Source organism: Thermobia domestica, chromosome 13 (genome assembly GCF_964235325.1).
Source record: "Thermobia domestica chromosome 13, izTheDome1.hap1.1, whole genome shotgun sequence".
Lineage (NCBI taxonomy): Eukaryota > Metazoa > Arthropoda > Insecta > Zygentoma > Lepismatidae > Thermobia > Thermobia domestica.
Window position 1 is genome coordinate 155,541,433 of NC_137466.1, and position 16,218 is coordinate 155,557,650.

At 35.9% G+C, this 16,218-nt stretch overlaps 1 protein-coding gene across 1 annotated transcript in view; it reads left to right on the top strand.

The window, feature by feature from the left end:
• The window catches only part of LOC145667827 (uncharacterized), a 99,158-nt gene that overhangs the window by 74,031 nt on the left and 8,909 nt on the right, over nucleotides 1–16,218 (top strand). The window contains exons 16-18 of the mRNA XM_081735259.1: nucleotides 2,558–2,625; nucleotides 8,124–8,248; nucleotides 15,779–15,943. Coding sequence (XP_081591385.1) covers nucleotides 2,558–2,625; nucleotides 8,124–8,248; nucleotides 15,779–15,943 — 358 coding nt within the window. The remainder of the gene's footprint in view (nucleotides 1–2,557; nucleotides 2,626–8,123; nucleotides 8,249–15,778; nucleotides 15,944–16,218) is intronic.

A 16,218-nucleotide genomic window follows, 5' to 3' on the forward strand; every position in this document is an offset into this window, starting at 1 on the left:
TGCTCCCCAGATTGAAGTGTAGATATAGTAACTGTTATTTTTAATGTACAAAAAACACCTTTCCCCCAAAATGTATCTGCTGCTCTGCTTGCCCCTCTCCAAAGAAATTAAAGAAGAGTATAATATCGTAATTGATTTGGTCAAGTAGGATCATGGGCGTCTCTGGCGGGGGGGACGGGGGGGACGTGTCCCCCCCCAATATTTTGAAGTGACATAATCTAAAATTCCACTGAGATACTAGCAGTTAGATCATTTCCTTTGATGTCCCCCCCAAATTTTACATGCCAGAGACGCCAATGAGTAGGATCTATCTATCCTTTTAATATTCTCAATATAGGTTTTACTGTTAAAATACCGATGACCAAGTCAGCATGTACAGTACATATTAAAAGTTTTTAAAAATTAAAATTCCGCTTATTTTCTCGAGTTTTTCAACAGAACATATTTTAGGATAGGCTAGGGTGAGGTTCCTGCTGAATAAACAAATATATACAAAACGAAGGAAAACTTATCCAAAACGAAACAAAATGCGGAAACAAACTGATAAATAATACTCTGAAGCAACGTAAATATTTTTGTTCATGTTAAGTTTATAACTGATTTATAATAAAATTCAAATCTGAAATATTACACATTTCTTTTTTTTTTTTTAATTCTAAATATTCATTTCATACAATGACATATTCTTTTACAAGCAATTCCAATCGGAATTATACAATTTCCATTTTATGGATTGGGCCTTGAGTAAGTAAACGATATTTAATTTCTAGTCTAGTAAACTGTTTGCTGAAAAAAAAAAAAATATAACTTAAATTTGTGGACTGAAGGACACATGTAAAATGTGCTCATGTTTCTAATTTGTTAAAAAATTTTGGTTTCAATAACATTATGAGTTGTAAATGTAATATGTACAATACTGTAATATGTACTTTATTATGCATCTTGTTCACAAATTAATAGTGTCTCGAATTTATTTTTAGTTACAAATTTAACTTCTATGAGTTTTCAAATAAATTATGGATAAATATAAACTACTCGTAATATATTTGAATATCCTGTTACATTCAAGCAAATTATCAAATTAATATAACTTTGTGTTTAAAACTGTTCGTATAGTAAATTTTCACATAGAATAATGCATCATCGTAAATACGTATGAAATACATTCTTGATTTATGACTTTCCATGATTTAGTTTTTTCACTCCTTTAACAAGCATTGTCATAGATGAATAGGACTTCCTTTACGTTCTTGTGATCTTGGGTTCAATTGTCGGTGGAATTCAATTATTTCGATGTTGATGCACATCCGTAAGGACCTAAGACAGAAATAGCAGCTACAGTACCCCGGAAAATTTAAGAAATTATGGTAGTGGAAGTCTACTGAATACAAATAACCAGGGGCGTAGCGTCCATGAAAACTGTGGAAGCGCCGCTTCCTTTGAGTAAATAGCGTTTGATATAAATCTGATGCGTCCTTATTTAAAAAAAAGGTAACCGTCTTAGTCTTTGTGTAACTCTATTCCAAATAGTTAACAGTCACGCTAATAGATGGCATTAGCTGCACTGCCTAGCATACAGGCAATTTGTAGATTTAAAACTATTGTGACGATTTAATTCCACTTAAAAATTACATGTTTCAATATAATTAATTTAAAATATGTCAAGGGACGTAACCTTTGTAGATTTGAGTTTTAATATTAGTGTGTTTCTACACCAAGCTTGATTTTAGTGATGGAAGAACCAAAGGCTGGAGAAAGGAGGAACAATTAGTTGATATAATAAGATAACTATTTGCGGAATTTTCAGAATATATGCATTAAATTTCCAGAATAATACATTCAAAATAACTTCCCCTGAGTAGAAAACCATGCTACGTCACTGCAAGTGACCCAATTGATCGAGTGTTATCTAACCAGAATGAGCTCTTTCAAGGGCTACAGCACCAAGAGATACCGAATTATTATTATTATTATTATTATTATTATTATTATTATTATTATTATTATTATTATTATTATTATTATTATTATTATTATTATTAACATTTATATCACCATAAGGAAGAAATCTTTAAAACAAAAACTGAAAAATCGCATCTTTCTCTTTCGTCACATATTTTAAGGAAGCCTTTCAGAGACAGAAAGCTGGTATGCTCTTTTCTTGAATTACCAGAGTTCGGATTTTATGTTAGTGCGTGATAAAAGTTCTTGTTTTGTACAAAGTATTTGGGTTATTATAGTTTTATAAATTTAATGACCATCTATAATTTCTCAATGAAGACAGCAACATACGAAACTAATATGGCATTACAAAGTGAAACTATTTCTTGTAGACTTGAGATGTGAGAACAGGAAGAAGTCAATCGATGGTTCAACGGTAACCCATTCAATTAATGGAAGTAGTGGTAGAGCTATATTTTTGTGATAACAACTTTAATAGATAAATCTGAAAAATCATGCCTTCAGTAAGATTTTCTCATTTAGTGATAACTGCTACTAAATTATTTGCTAATATATCTTGTTAGGGGAAATATTGATCATTCTATCTTTTTCATAGAGCTCTTAACTACGGTGTGATTGGGTCTATTCTCGGACATGAACTGACTCATGGATTTGATAATGAAGGTAAGTCTGCTAAAATTCAAAGCTTTAGATTTACGGTAACTCAAGAAAAAATATATTTTCGTACACCCATTCGCCTCATTTGAGAAGAAATTCTAGCGAAAGGTCTAGAGAAACCGCCATGCTTCTAAGCTCTGCTAAAGGAAACCGTGATCTATACTGTTATACGCCTTCTCTAAATCCAAAGCTAAAACTCCCACAAGTAGGTGTCGAAAATGAAAATAATAATAATAAAAAAAACATCGCGCAAAGAGCAGAGCGTGTATGTAATGTTATACGTGGCATGAGGTGCCGCTTGGAAGAAACTAATATAATGACGGATAATAGGTCGTACTCGTACTATAAGAACTTTCGTAAACAACTTACGGTTAACCGGCAATAAAGAAATGTGCCGATAGTCCTGAACGACACGCGCGGTGCTGGACTTCGAAATGAGGACTAATATCACCGAATTACGACAAAAAGGTTCTCCAGCTAAAATAAAATTATTAAACAAAGGTGTAAGGGAAGTACTGAGTTGAGACCAATACCTTTTATCTAATTGGAGGGTCAAACCATCTTCGCTAGGGGTGCTACACCCCTTCGATCGACGAAGTGCCGCTGACCTTTCAGCAGCGGTAATAGATTGTATCAATGCATAACAATTGTGTTCTTGATATGGTGGGATAAAGTCGACAGAAATTCCTGGGTGTACGTATAGCCTATAGGACGCTCCGTGTAAACTCCCTCAAAATTTGTGTAGAGTCTGCAGTGGTCGTGTAGTGGTACAAATACAAGAGATTGAATAAAAATAGTACATCGTTGTACACATAAAAGAAATAACATGAGCTGTTATACTTTAGCTGAATATATCGTCACCTAATATCGTGAATATCGTCACCTAAGGTTCCAAATACCACGTCTCAAGATAGTTCCGATCTCTGAAATCGCACAGTCTAGGAAGGTAGTTCACGAGAATCCACTTTGTCTGTCCCTCTGCCTAGGGACATCAAGAAGCACACAATGAACTTTTTCATGCATTTTTGTTCATGTCGCTTTTCTTCTTTTCTGCTTAGAAGTCTGAGAGCACTAAATCTTCTTGACGTTCGTTTTGAGATTACGCGAAACTTTCTTGTTCATCATTAGTAGAAAGATCGATGCTTTAAAGAATTCCTGAGGCGGCAAATTAATAGAAAGTATCTATGACGTCTAAAGGCTTTGTCTTTTAAGTGCTGGGGTGCGGGGTTCAATTCGGCGTCACACGGAACTGCCAACGAATCTTATAATAAAGGGGTCACTTGTTGTGGAATTGGTAAATAAAGAATATCTTATCTATCAGCCAATTAAAGTAATCCCGAAAAGCCCGGGGAAGGGCCAAGGAGGGCAGAAGGTAATATCGAATGAGAACCTGAGGATCGAAACGATCGTTGCACTTTTTCTATCTCGGTCATGTGAATGGGGTTCTGTTAGTGATGGAATGTAGTTTTTCGATTTCTTCAGCATGGAAATTCTGTAGAAATGTGATTGGCAGTGAAAACTAGTGATAAATTGACTTTCATACGTCACACTCACTTCATAATCCTGCACAATGATACGAGAAAGAGAAAGTTTGTGGATTTCCATATGAATAATTCGAACTCTATTGTCTATCTCCACCAAAAACTGTGCACTCCATATCTGTGATTCCACTTGATGCACGTTTCCATAATTACAAAAATGAACCTCCAATAACAACACGGGGCTTTCAAAGGAAAGTTATAAACACGTACCAATTTGATGTTGTCAGCGGCGGCTACAATCTTATCACTGCTGATATTTTCGTCCGTATGGTGGAATTCGCCTGATGTACGAACTGTACATAGCAGTGTAAACATTTAAACTTAACGTAAATATTATACGATTTTGCATGTAACTGAAGCACACACATATTGTCAAAAATATGGGAACTTGCCTTCTAACTACTGGTAGACTTGACTGGCGTTTGGACGGAAATTTCTAGAACGGCGGTTAAATCAATTGAAATTGTAAATATTTCTTGAATTCTTGGAATACAACGACTATGGTGCACCGAGAATAAGGTTTTAAATCTTTCTCTACAAATGTATTTGAAGCAAAGTATCACAGGATATTTAAATTATTTATTTTTGCCCTATGTTGTTTTATTTCCAAAATGTAAATTTCCTTAACATTTAGCAACATTATAATAGCAATTCTTAAATAAATGAAAAAAAATGGAGCATTTTCTTTATATCGATCCTTAGTCCAACTCTAGTGAAAACCGGATGAATTGCTATACGGTAAGATCAAATTTAATACATCCATAGTATTTTTCGAGTTGTCACTTCCAGTTAGGAAGGTATACAACACATTTTTATGAATTAACGACAGAGTGAAAGATATTTAAAAAATAAAATTTTTCATATTTTGGGATAAATAATCTTATATTCTTCGCCTTTTTTTTTTTAACTGGCCCTGCGACTACATTTAATTCAAACTTGAACTCGTAGAATGCTCAAAATGACTACTGCTGAAAGAAAGCACTATACATATGATAGCCGGGAATCGAATCTAAAATTATCAGTGGAGAATTCTCCAATGCTAGCCATTAACCTAACCTATCATGACGTAAATAATCCTTGTTTATTGAAAGTCCAACCGTTGTATATAACTAACACTATTATGGACACATCTTTTGCTTTTTTTTTTTTTTTTTTTTTTTTTTAATGTAACACGTTTACAAACATTTCGTTTTCATTTTCCACTAAATTCGAATATAAACTTTTCAGGACATACTTTGTGTCTGCAGTACAGGCTACCAAAAAGAATAACTGTCCTTGCGTATTAGAAATTGAAATATTATCAAGCGATGGCACGCAAATTTAAAACCACTTACTAAAATACTAAATCCTTCATCAAACGATTTCTTTTTGCTACTATTTCAGTTAATGTAAGTCCAAGAAACAGTTTTCTTATACAGGATATAAAATCCTATTCAAGATTACAAAAATTGGACAAACAAACGAGAAGAAATCTCGTGTATTACAAGATAATGATGCCATGAGATTTCCGTTGGATTTCAATAGGATGTGTCTGTCACGGGACAATATTTGGATGTCCGAAAGTCATCCTGTAATTATCTTGCAAAGAGCCCAAGAACACCCTACAGGAATACTGCAGGAAGTTCATTTCCGAGATAAACGGACATTTTGTTTCCTGCAGAACATCCACGGGGCGTCCCGTGGACATCCTAATATCCTGAGTTTCTTGGGGGCCACATATCACACTAGATAGAAAAACGATTTATGTCTTCTTTCAAAACCTCAGTGTCACATGAAAATTAACTGCTTTCAACCACCGGAAGCCATATTCACTGGATTTATAATAGTTACCTCTATCAGGAGTATGTCCACAAAGGCAGGATCATGACAAAAAGTACATATTGAAATTTTAAAGAGGTCGAAAAATTATCACTTAGCAACTAAAATTTCCATGCAAAAATACATTATTTGTACAGTCAGCGACAAAAGTTCCTTCAGTTTGGTAAAATTTATTTTCGGAATAACGATGGTATGGTTGGAACGTTCAACGGTGGTATGGCTTGAACATACAGAAAATAACATTCTTTTTAATTTAGTGAAAACTGTACTCAAATGTTTTTCTTCCGTTCTGAAGTTATTTACGAAACTAATTTCATCAAACGGAAAGAACTTTTGTCGCTTACTGTACAAGATCAACATTTCTAATCAGGATTGCACTATGAGAGAGAGAGAGATGGACATTGGAAACCAGAAACATTCAGAAATTTTGGTCGGTTGGTTTGGAGTTTAGTGTTTCTGTTTAGCACCGAGACTGTATGAGACGTTCAAGTAGATGCTTTTCTTATCGGCATATCTCAGCATAATTGATACGTCTTGGTCTTGAGGGCAAGGACGCCCATGTTGTGGTTTCGAAGGGGGATGGGCAAGTATAAGCGACGTTTCAAATATAGTTTCAAATTTTGCTGTAACCAATGTAAAAATTCTATTGGGTTTTCGATATTCCCAAGTACAATTTCCTCTTAGGGGGAGACGAGCGCCCCATCTTGCCCCCCTGATGGGCGCCCTTGCTTGAAGGGGATCAACCCTGACTATTATATGATTATTTAGTATATATACACACACTGTAATCTTTAAAAACTAACTTCAATTGAAACTTACTTATCTATTGTTAAAGTATTGTACTTAATTATAATCTATTAATACATTTTATTACAATACACTATACTACAAATTACAATATAAGAATTAATTTATTGACTGTGAGCTGTCTCTCCATACTCCTTGCTCAGTTGCTACATAAATTGATGCACCAATGATGTCTGTTTTTACTCCTAACCTCCCTTCTCCGCAATTACAGAAGAAAGACTTCTTCTAGCTCTTTACTAGTGGGTAACGTTCCCATTATAGCCGACACGTTCCCACGTTGAATGGCTATGCTTATGCGTTGAATCAGGAAACTTTTTGCTCGATTATCTCCTGATTTAATTTGTAGACGGTGGCCGATTTCTTTTATAAATTTGAGGCCTCCTTCTTCCCAAGAACCGCTAGACTCAATTGCTATTGCGACAAAACAATAGTTATCAAGTAGATTGCTATATTTATTCCTTTTTTCTTTCGCTCTTCGAGCAGCTACGAGTCCAGCTTGTACTGAGGCATATTGTAGGTTGGAGGGAGCATAGGTGTCTGAACATGTGAAGTCCCAAATCAATGCCTTTCCTTTCTTCCAAGGTACTAATGTCATACCATCGGGTCTTTTTCCGTCAGATCGGCTGCATCCAATCGGTTCCCTCACTGCTGGGATCCCTGCTGATATTAATGCTCTTAATATTATATCATTTACACTTGAATGACGTGGGTGTCTGCCTGCGCTGCTTTTGCACGACAAACCGTGTAATCCTTTTTTATCTACAAAGGTGTTACAAATGGGGCAGTGGTGTGGTTCACATATATCTACTCCCAACCGTAGTGCAACTGATACTCGGAAGCTCTCATTGGATAGATGTAGGCCCAGAGATGGTGATGGTAGAGCTTGAAGCCATGCTCCGTTTTCTGGGGACATTACCGCTAAAAGTCTGGCTTTATCTTCGATGTTTTTTGTAATCTGTAATAAAGAAGCTGCATGGCAATTAACGATAGGCTCGTCCCAAGCCGACTGATTGTTACGATTTTCGAGAGTCGGAGGGTCTAACCCAACTAAATTTGTCCATTTAGCTATGCAGTCCATCACATCTGGATTGGTGATTTCGTCGTTATCCCATTGAAGAAGTGAACTAACTATTTGACTTGCACCGTAGAAAGACGCTAAAAAAGACGGAATAGCCATATCTGTGGCGCGACGGATTCCAAGGCCTCCATTTTTTACTGGTAAAGAAGCTTGTATCCAAGAGTTATTATTAAGAGAACAATTGAGGATGGATTATTAAGAGAACAATTATAATCTATTGTATATTTAAGAATAATGTGCTAATATATTTTTCATTTCAGGTAGAAAATATGACAAAAACGGACAAGTAAGGAACTGGTGGAACACAACGACAGTGAGAGAATATGTGCAAAGAACGAAGTGTTTTATAAAACAGTACAACCAATACAAAGTTGGAGACCTCAAAGTAAGTGTTACTGAAATCTATCAACATTATATATTAATAACCTATTTGTACGAAAAAATAATTAGGATTAGCATTTGTATTTCTGGACTTTCGGCATCTATGGGCATTTTAGCCCTTTATATATGAGGAATGACGTCCCTTGGCGTCACACTCCCCGGGCAATTGGGGAGAAAGAAAGGAATGAGGGAAGTGGTCTGGGACCATTATGTTAGGTACTATCCTGGCATTTGCCTCGTGGGAATGAGGAAACTCCAGGAAAAATCTTACTCAGGATGCATAGCCTGAAAAAGCTTTTTTTACACTTTTCTTACTGAATGTCCCCACCGGGAATCGAACCCGAAACCGCTCGTACCAAAGGCGAGAGCGTTAGCGACTACGCTACGCACGGCCACAGAAATGTTAATTGTAACCAGTGGTGGCTGTTGAGGGAAGTCACATCAGTAAAAATTAAAATGTTATCGGTAATAGCTGAGGAAAGAAAGAATCATACAGCTATCTGTAGGGGAAAGCCCTCACTCAACCAACAAGCATTGCTTAAATTTTGTTTTACTGAAGTGCATATATTTGAGCAAGACTAAATGAAAAATATGTACCTGATAATTAGAAATATCAACTCATATCTTAAGCGTTACAAGGGTATTCCAGCAACTAGAAGTATACAAGAACAACTTTTGTCGAGGTCATTTTGTTCGTCTGTTCCTTGTCCATATTTCTGCCCCATAGAGAACAATATTCCACACGAATACATGTTATGAGTCTTTTTTCTTAACTCTCCCTTTGGGGATCCCATGGTACAATTTTGTACCATACGCGTTTTTCATGGTACATTGCGTTATTTCTCTTCTATTTGAGCTTTTTCGTCCGTTTTTTTTTTTTTTTTTGTTTTGTTTTGTTTTGTTTTCCAAGTTCAGAGGCCTTGTAGAAGACATTACGTATGGTTTCAGACCGTCCTGCGTCCAGACATAGGAGGTGATGACGTCATAAGTCAAAAATTTCTTTTCTCATTTTCTAAGCCTATGTTCAATATTTTTTAGCGGGCTTATTTTTCTACGTAGAAGATTGAAATTTTGCACAAACATTCAATACACCGAGTAGTATTTACCAGATTTTTTGTTCCGATGTCAGTGCTAAAACAGAGGGAAAACCAGAGGGACAAAGGGGTGAAAAAGGGATATTTTTACCCCCAAAATCCCGTTTCTCGTCATTTTCCCGCCTCACATACATGATGGGGACACGTGAGTCATACCGTCTGAAAGGCAGTTCCATTCTGAAGAGAATGACGGTCGAATCATTGTCCTAGGGTAATTAGGGACGTCTCAGGGATTTTTTTTTGAAAAATATACTTCTATATAGGGAAAAATGGGACATGGTGGGTATATTTTTTTTTGGCGGGCTTACTTTTGCACCTAGAAGATTGAAATTGTGCGCAAACATTCAGCCTACCTAGTAGTATTTATCAGATTTTTTCAGATCTCTGCGTTAAAACAGGGGGGTCCAGAGGGGGGAAAAACTGAAAAAAGGGATTTTTGGACCCAAAAAAATCCCGTTTTTAAGGATTTTCCCGCCTCACATACATGATGGAGACACGTGAGCAATACCGTCTGAAAGGCAGTTTCATTCTGAAGAGAATGACGGTCGAATTATTATTCTAGGGTAATTAGGGACGTCTCAGTGAATTTTTTTCAAAATATACTTCTGTATAGGGTAACATGGGGAAATTTCTGATTTTTTTTCTGGCGGGCTTATTTTTGCACCTAGAAGATTGAAATTGTGCACAAACATTCAATCCACCGAGTAGTATTTAACAGATTTTCTTTCAGATTTGTGCGTTAAAACAGGGGGGTCCAGAGGGGCTAAAAGTTGAAAAAAGGGAAATTTAGACCAAAAGAATCCCTTTTTTCTGGAATTTCCCACCTTAGATACATGATGGAGACATGTGAATGGTACCGCCTGAAAGGCAGTTCTATTCAGAAGAGAATATGGGCGACACATGACCCTAGGGTAATTAGGGATGTCTCAGGATTTTTTTCCCTGAGATCATAGTGTTTTGTGGTAATTTGGGGCATGGTGGGAAATTTTGATAAAACTTCTCCCTCCCTTACTATTCAAGATAGAAACTTGAAATTTGGCACACACATTCAGTATACCAAGTACTATTTCTCAGATTTTTTTAGATGGCTACGTTGACACAGGGGGGTCCAGGGGGGGCCAAAGTTCGAGAAAAAAATTCCCTCCGAAACTTTCACTTTGACATTTTTTCCCGCTTCTGGTATATGGCATGAGCATGCAAGTGGTACCATTTGAAAGCCAGCTCTATTCTGAAGAGAATGAGGTATGAACCATGATCCTAGGATAAATAGTGACGATACAGTAGCTGCTTGACTGAAAGTCTAAAAAATAGCCCAAAAAGCCAGGATCCGGAAAGGGTTAACTCTTTATTCAAGTATACAAAAAATCGACTTTTCCTCTTTCTAGATACTCCTTTCGCTTTTCCTATTCTTACTTTTGTTGTATATTTGCACTTCATGTCCTCACTAACAATAATACCCATGGGCGTAATAAATGAAAAAAATCATCTAACTAATCTAGCTGGGCTCGGGAGCTTAACACGTTATGCCAACCGCAAGACGTGACGTTATAAAATTTCTAGTCTGATTAAAAAATAAATAAATAAATAAATAAATCAGAATATCTCACAATTGCGATTGCGTGAAAACTAATGAAATTGCGATCACTTTCTTTCGAGAAACATTACAAAAATATGAGTTGTGACAATCGCGACCACGTTGTTAATCATCGAGTTTATATCAAGTTTTTGGACTACTTTTTGATATCAAGGCTAAAATGTAGCCGAACACTGTTATACTGTATGAGAAAATTATTCATATAAATGTATATGATAAGCTTATATATATAGCTAATAAGATCAAAACAGCACAATATTTGTTGCGTGTTTTGTTTCCAAACCCGAATGACTACATCTTGAAGAAGTTCAATCGATTGGTCAGTAGGATCGTTAAATGGCTTCCAGCGCGTTTAGGAGCTGCAGTAAGCAATTAACATTCATGGTAAATTTGAGAGTACAAAGCATGAACCGTATAAATTTCCAGGATGAAGGATTGTTATTCATCCGCGGTGAAGCTCCTAATGGCAACTTGGATAAACTCTTGAATTATCTTTGTACACCAGTGGATGGAAAACGAAGATATTCTTGTGTATGTATGGACTTGCTCACAGTGAAGACACAGAAATAATAATGTAGAAGAGTGGAATAATAAGATAAATACATTGTTCGATAGATTCCATTCGAAGGTTCAAGACGATTTCCTGCCTCAAGCCGGAAGTAGAAAACACGAACGTGATGATTATAAGAATGAAACTTAATTTAACAGGGATCAAGAGAAAGAAATGATACATACAAATTAATGATAGAATCATTCAAACTTACTGGTCATTTCAGAAAATATCTGAATATTTTTGCTCCATGTTCTGGAACTGGAATTACGCTTAATCTCCGCTGAAACTGTTGATGTATAATGACGTAATACTTTATTGTTTATACATGATCAGTACTAAATAAGAAAGTTTTGAAACCAGACCACGAAGTGAATAGTGATAAGCACGACCAAGGGTAGGCTTGGTGTTGTACTGGAGTCCTTGGTCTTAGTCTGCCATGCTTGCAAGGGCCTTGCAAATCCTGCTTTTAAGAAATCTTATGCTTTTCGTAGCTAAATTTTATACTGAATATAAGAGATAAAAACTACGCGTATCATTGCCTGTTTTATTGCATCAATAGTAACGAAAATACATCTTTTGAAATGTAACATTGTTAATCTCCATGTGAGTATGATAGGATAGTGTACAGAATTATCGTTCTTCAAAACTACATTTCGATTTAGGTTTTAGAACTTCACTAAATGTTTAGTTAGTTTACCTGCTATTTTAGCATACAACTATTTTTCATAGGATTTCACAGAATCCAGCTATGCGATATCATGAATGAATCATGGCCAAAGTAAATCAGAGACTGATGATCTTACCTTATAACAATTCATAGAATTGTACTTCTTGTCATCTTCTACGCATCGTTCCAATTCATTGCCATTCTCTGTTCTCCAGTAAGTTCCAAAGGACGATCACAAATACACGGAGATTTTATAAAGGTAACCAAGAAAGTACTGTCGCTTTTTCACCCAACACCTTTGAACATCGATAGATCACCTAAGGCGTGCCTGAAGGATCTAAAATAGTCCCCATCAGCATCGACGACCTTCTGCCAACGTATCAAGTTCATTTTGCACCTCGACTAAGGATTTGAACAAAGTGATTGTCCAAGGAATGGAACAGGTGGTATTCAGGTGATGCAATGTCCGGGGAGTATGGCGGATGCAAGTGTTTCCCATCCAAAGCGTAGAATAGTGTCTCGGGTCATCCTAACCACGTAATGATTAGCGTTGTCCTGTAATGAGGACTCCTTTGCGATTCAAAAGTGCTGGCTCGTTTTTTTTTTTTTTTTTTTTTTTTTTTTTTAACACGGCTTAACTGCTGACAGTACACAGTTGCATTGATGCTCTGACCAGCTGATAGCAGTTCACGATGCCGCAAGTAGTCCACCAAACACACAAGGACCTTCTTCTGGTGCAGTGCTGGTTTCGGCTGTTTTCGAACCGATTCATGGAATACTAACCAATGATGACGGCTACGTGGAGCTTCGTATACGACCCACTTCTCATCACATGTCAACACCCTGTTCAAAAATGGTTCCTTCCTCAAACGAGACAGCAAACAAACACAGGTGTCTGCTGGCGTTGCCTTCTGGCCCGGAGTGAAATCATGAGGGACCCATCGACCCAACTTGTAAGCTTCCCAAATTGGAGGTGCTACCGAATAGTTTATCCACTTATGCTGTATTGTAGTTCCTGTTTCTCACATGTCTGGCCGCTGTTCGCCTCAATTGTTGCCTGAAGATCTTCATTTTGTACATGTCTTGGTCTACCGACATGTAGTGCGTCTTCGAGTGTTTCGTCACCGTACTTAAACTTTTTAATTACCGCTGCACTGACCGCGTAGTCACGACACCCTTACCAAAAGCTTGGCATATGTTCCGCCCCGCTGCAGTGGCGTTTTACCCCAGTTTGAACTCGTACAACATACACGCGCTTATGACGCTCTATGGAGGTCCCATGTTCACTCTGTCCTTGCTCAAGTTCATGGTATAACTGAACTGCCAGAACCAGGTAGTAGCCTATGTTGGATATACCCACACCAACAATTGACCTTCGCCTTATTTCCAATCGCATTCAACCCAGGTGTGAGGGCCAATTGAACACAGACCACAAAAAGCGACAGAACTTTCTTGGTTACCTTATATTTGATTAACGTTTACTCTTGTTACTTGCTTTTACTAAGGAGGACTCGTGTCCACAACCTCAGAAAAGAAACTGAGAGAAGCTGATAATATATAACAATAAATAAATAAATAAAATAAAATAAAAAATAAAAATAAAAAAATAAAGAGTTGACAAAGTTGAGTGCCTTTCTCATCTTTGTCTTTTTGAACATTTCTTTATACGGTGGGTTATTTTCCTCTTTTGTCTGACATGAATTGGAATCTTATGATGTGATATTACTGATTTCTTTGCCTAGTTGAATATCCGTTACTTTTTCAAAATGATTTTGCTTTATATATAATTTATTAGTTAAACTACAGTTGATTATTAAATATTAAGATAATATATAACAAGGTTTAATTTTCACTAAGTAAACGACATTATATCAAGACGATATCAGTAAAATGAAACCACTAAAATTCCAGTTCATTTCAAAGAAAATAGAAGAGAAAACTGATTCCCCATATAAATCAATAAGCTAAACAAAGATGGTGCAGATAATGAGACACCGTTGATGTCTAAAAATTAATTTTAATAGAACAATTCGAGAAATGAACAACATTTTAGAAGTCTAAAATCTATTTATACTTTTAGTGTCACTGAAGGAGGTAATTACCATAAAATTTGCTGTTAACAACAAGATCCCAATCTAGGACTGCACACATTACAGAAAATATTTCTAAACTGGTTGATAAAATAGACCACAGTCAAGTGAAAGTTGAAATATATTTTTTTCTCGTAATCTGTAAATAGGACGTCTTAGATAAATCATATCTGGGTAAACATAAAACAAAATTTATTTTGTGTATATTTATAGAAGTTATCGTAGAATATGAAAAATAATATATTATTAATAAATAAATAAATGAAAATGCCCACAAAACATGAAATATGTTTCCTCCCCCCCCCCCCATTAGATGTTATGTGTTCTTTTAAAAGAAGAATACAGTATAGTCAGTCCCTCAAACACGGCTTAATGTGGATTGAGAAGGTGACAAGTTATCGAAAATGTCGAATATTACGGAATAAAAGTGGGTTATTTACAATTCATATTATTTTAATGCAAATTACTTGAATATGAGAGTTCAGTTCACAATACAGTCTATTTAGTTATCAACCTTGAGGCAAGGTAATGATGTGTCACTCGCGAGCAGTGATGCCAACCTAAAATAATATGAAATCCTATGTCGAGAGGCAAAAAATCTCATTTTACGTGAATTTTTCATCGTGTGAATTTCGCAAGTTATACTAATTAAAAGTATGCTATAATATTAAAAATTAAATTTATCTGTGTTAGTCACTTTTTACAATATCTAAATGAATAGGCCGCAAATTTCTATCTTCTCTAAAAATCCCATATTTGCTGCTTATTATCCCTTTCCGAGAAAATAAAATAAAAAACTCCCACGATATGGGATTTTTCCTACAGGTTGGCATTACTGCTCGCGAGTGAGCCGGCTCTTCTGACCGACTCTTTTGGATGAGTGAGTGAGTGATTTTACCGATCACTAGGCAAGCCTGCTAACGGCTAGTAACAATAGAAAGTAGTATGAGTGGTGAGTGATGGCAACTATACTTTTCTTCAGCCTTTTCGTTACTGAGAGGAAAGAAATAGGGTAAATTGGAATTTGCACGAAAGAAATAAAAACCGTTATCCAATTTGTTAGGGAGCTACAAGACTTAGTATCATAGAGAGAAAGGGACAAAATTGCAGAACTTGAGTACAGCAAGAAATCTTTCAATATAACACGAAAACATGCGGACGTTAATATGTACTGTAATTAGGATAATACAGTAATCAAACCGTACATATACTGTTTATTTTGTATAAAATATATTTGAAATTATTACAGTCTGTTGATTTATAGATCACCACATTGCATCAAAGAGAATGTTTTGCTTCATCAGCAGAACTCATTTAGCGATTATTTGAAAAACATGATCGTCGAGTTGTATGGAATGTCAAAATATCGGGAGTCGAGTTTGCATGAGTCAACTGTGTGTATATATAAAGTACAATATATTAAAACTGAATAATTATAAGATCTAACGGTTTTACTTTTGTAATAATAATAATAATAATAATAATAATAATAATAATAATAATAATAATAATGCACAAATAATGTTGTCTTTCTAGGTAAATGGACAAAGAACATTAGGTGAGAACATAGCAGACAACGGTGGACTCCGGGAAGCTTTAAGAGCCTATAGAAAATACATTGAGAGGAACGGACCTGAACCACGGCTTCCGGGTTTTGAAGAATATTCCCATGAGCAACTACTTTTCATTGCATTCTCAAATGTAAGTACATTTTTCATCTTAAGATTTGATTCAATTTGAAATTTCTCGTCTTCATCATTGTCTTTCTTAAAATTCTAGTTCTTTATAAACTATTGCACGAGTCTTTCTGTATTGTCGAATACCTTAGGTTACGTAAGTATCGCATATCGATGTATTGGCCCCGGTTTTCCTTACTCTTTTTCTTTTCTTCGAAAACTACTTAAACGAGTTATATTCAAAAAGATATTTATTTTCCCACCTGCGTTTGCATGTTGTTAATTTTCAAACAAAATACT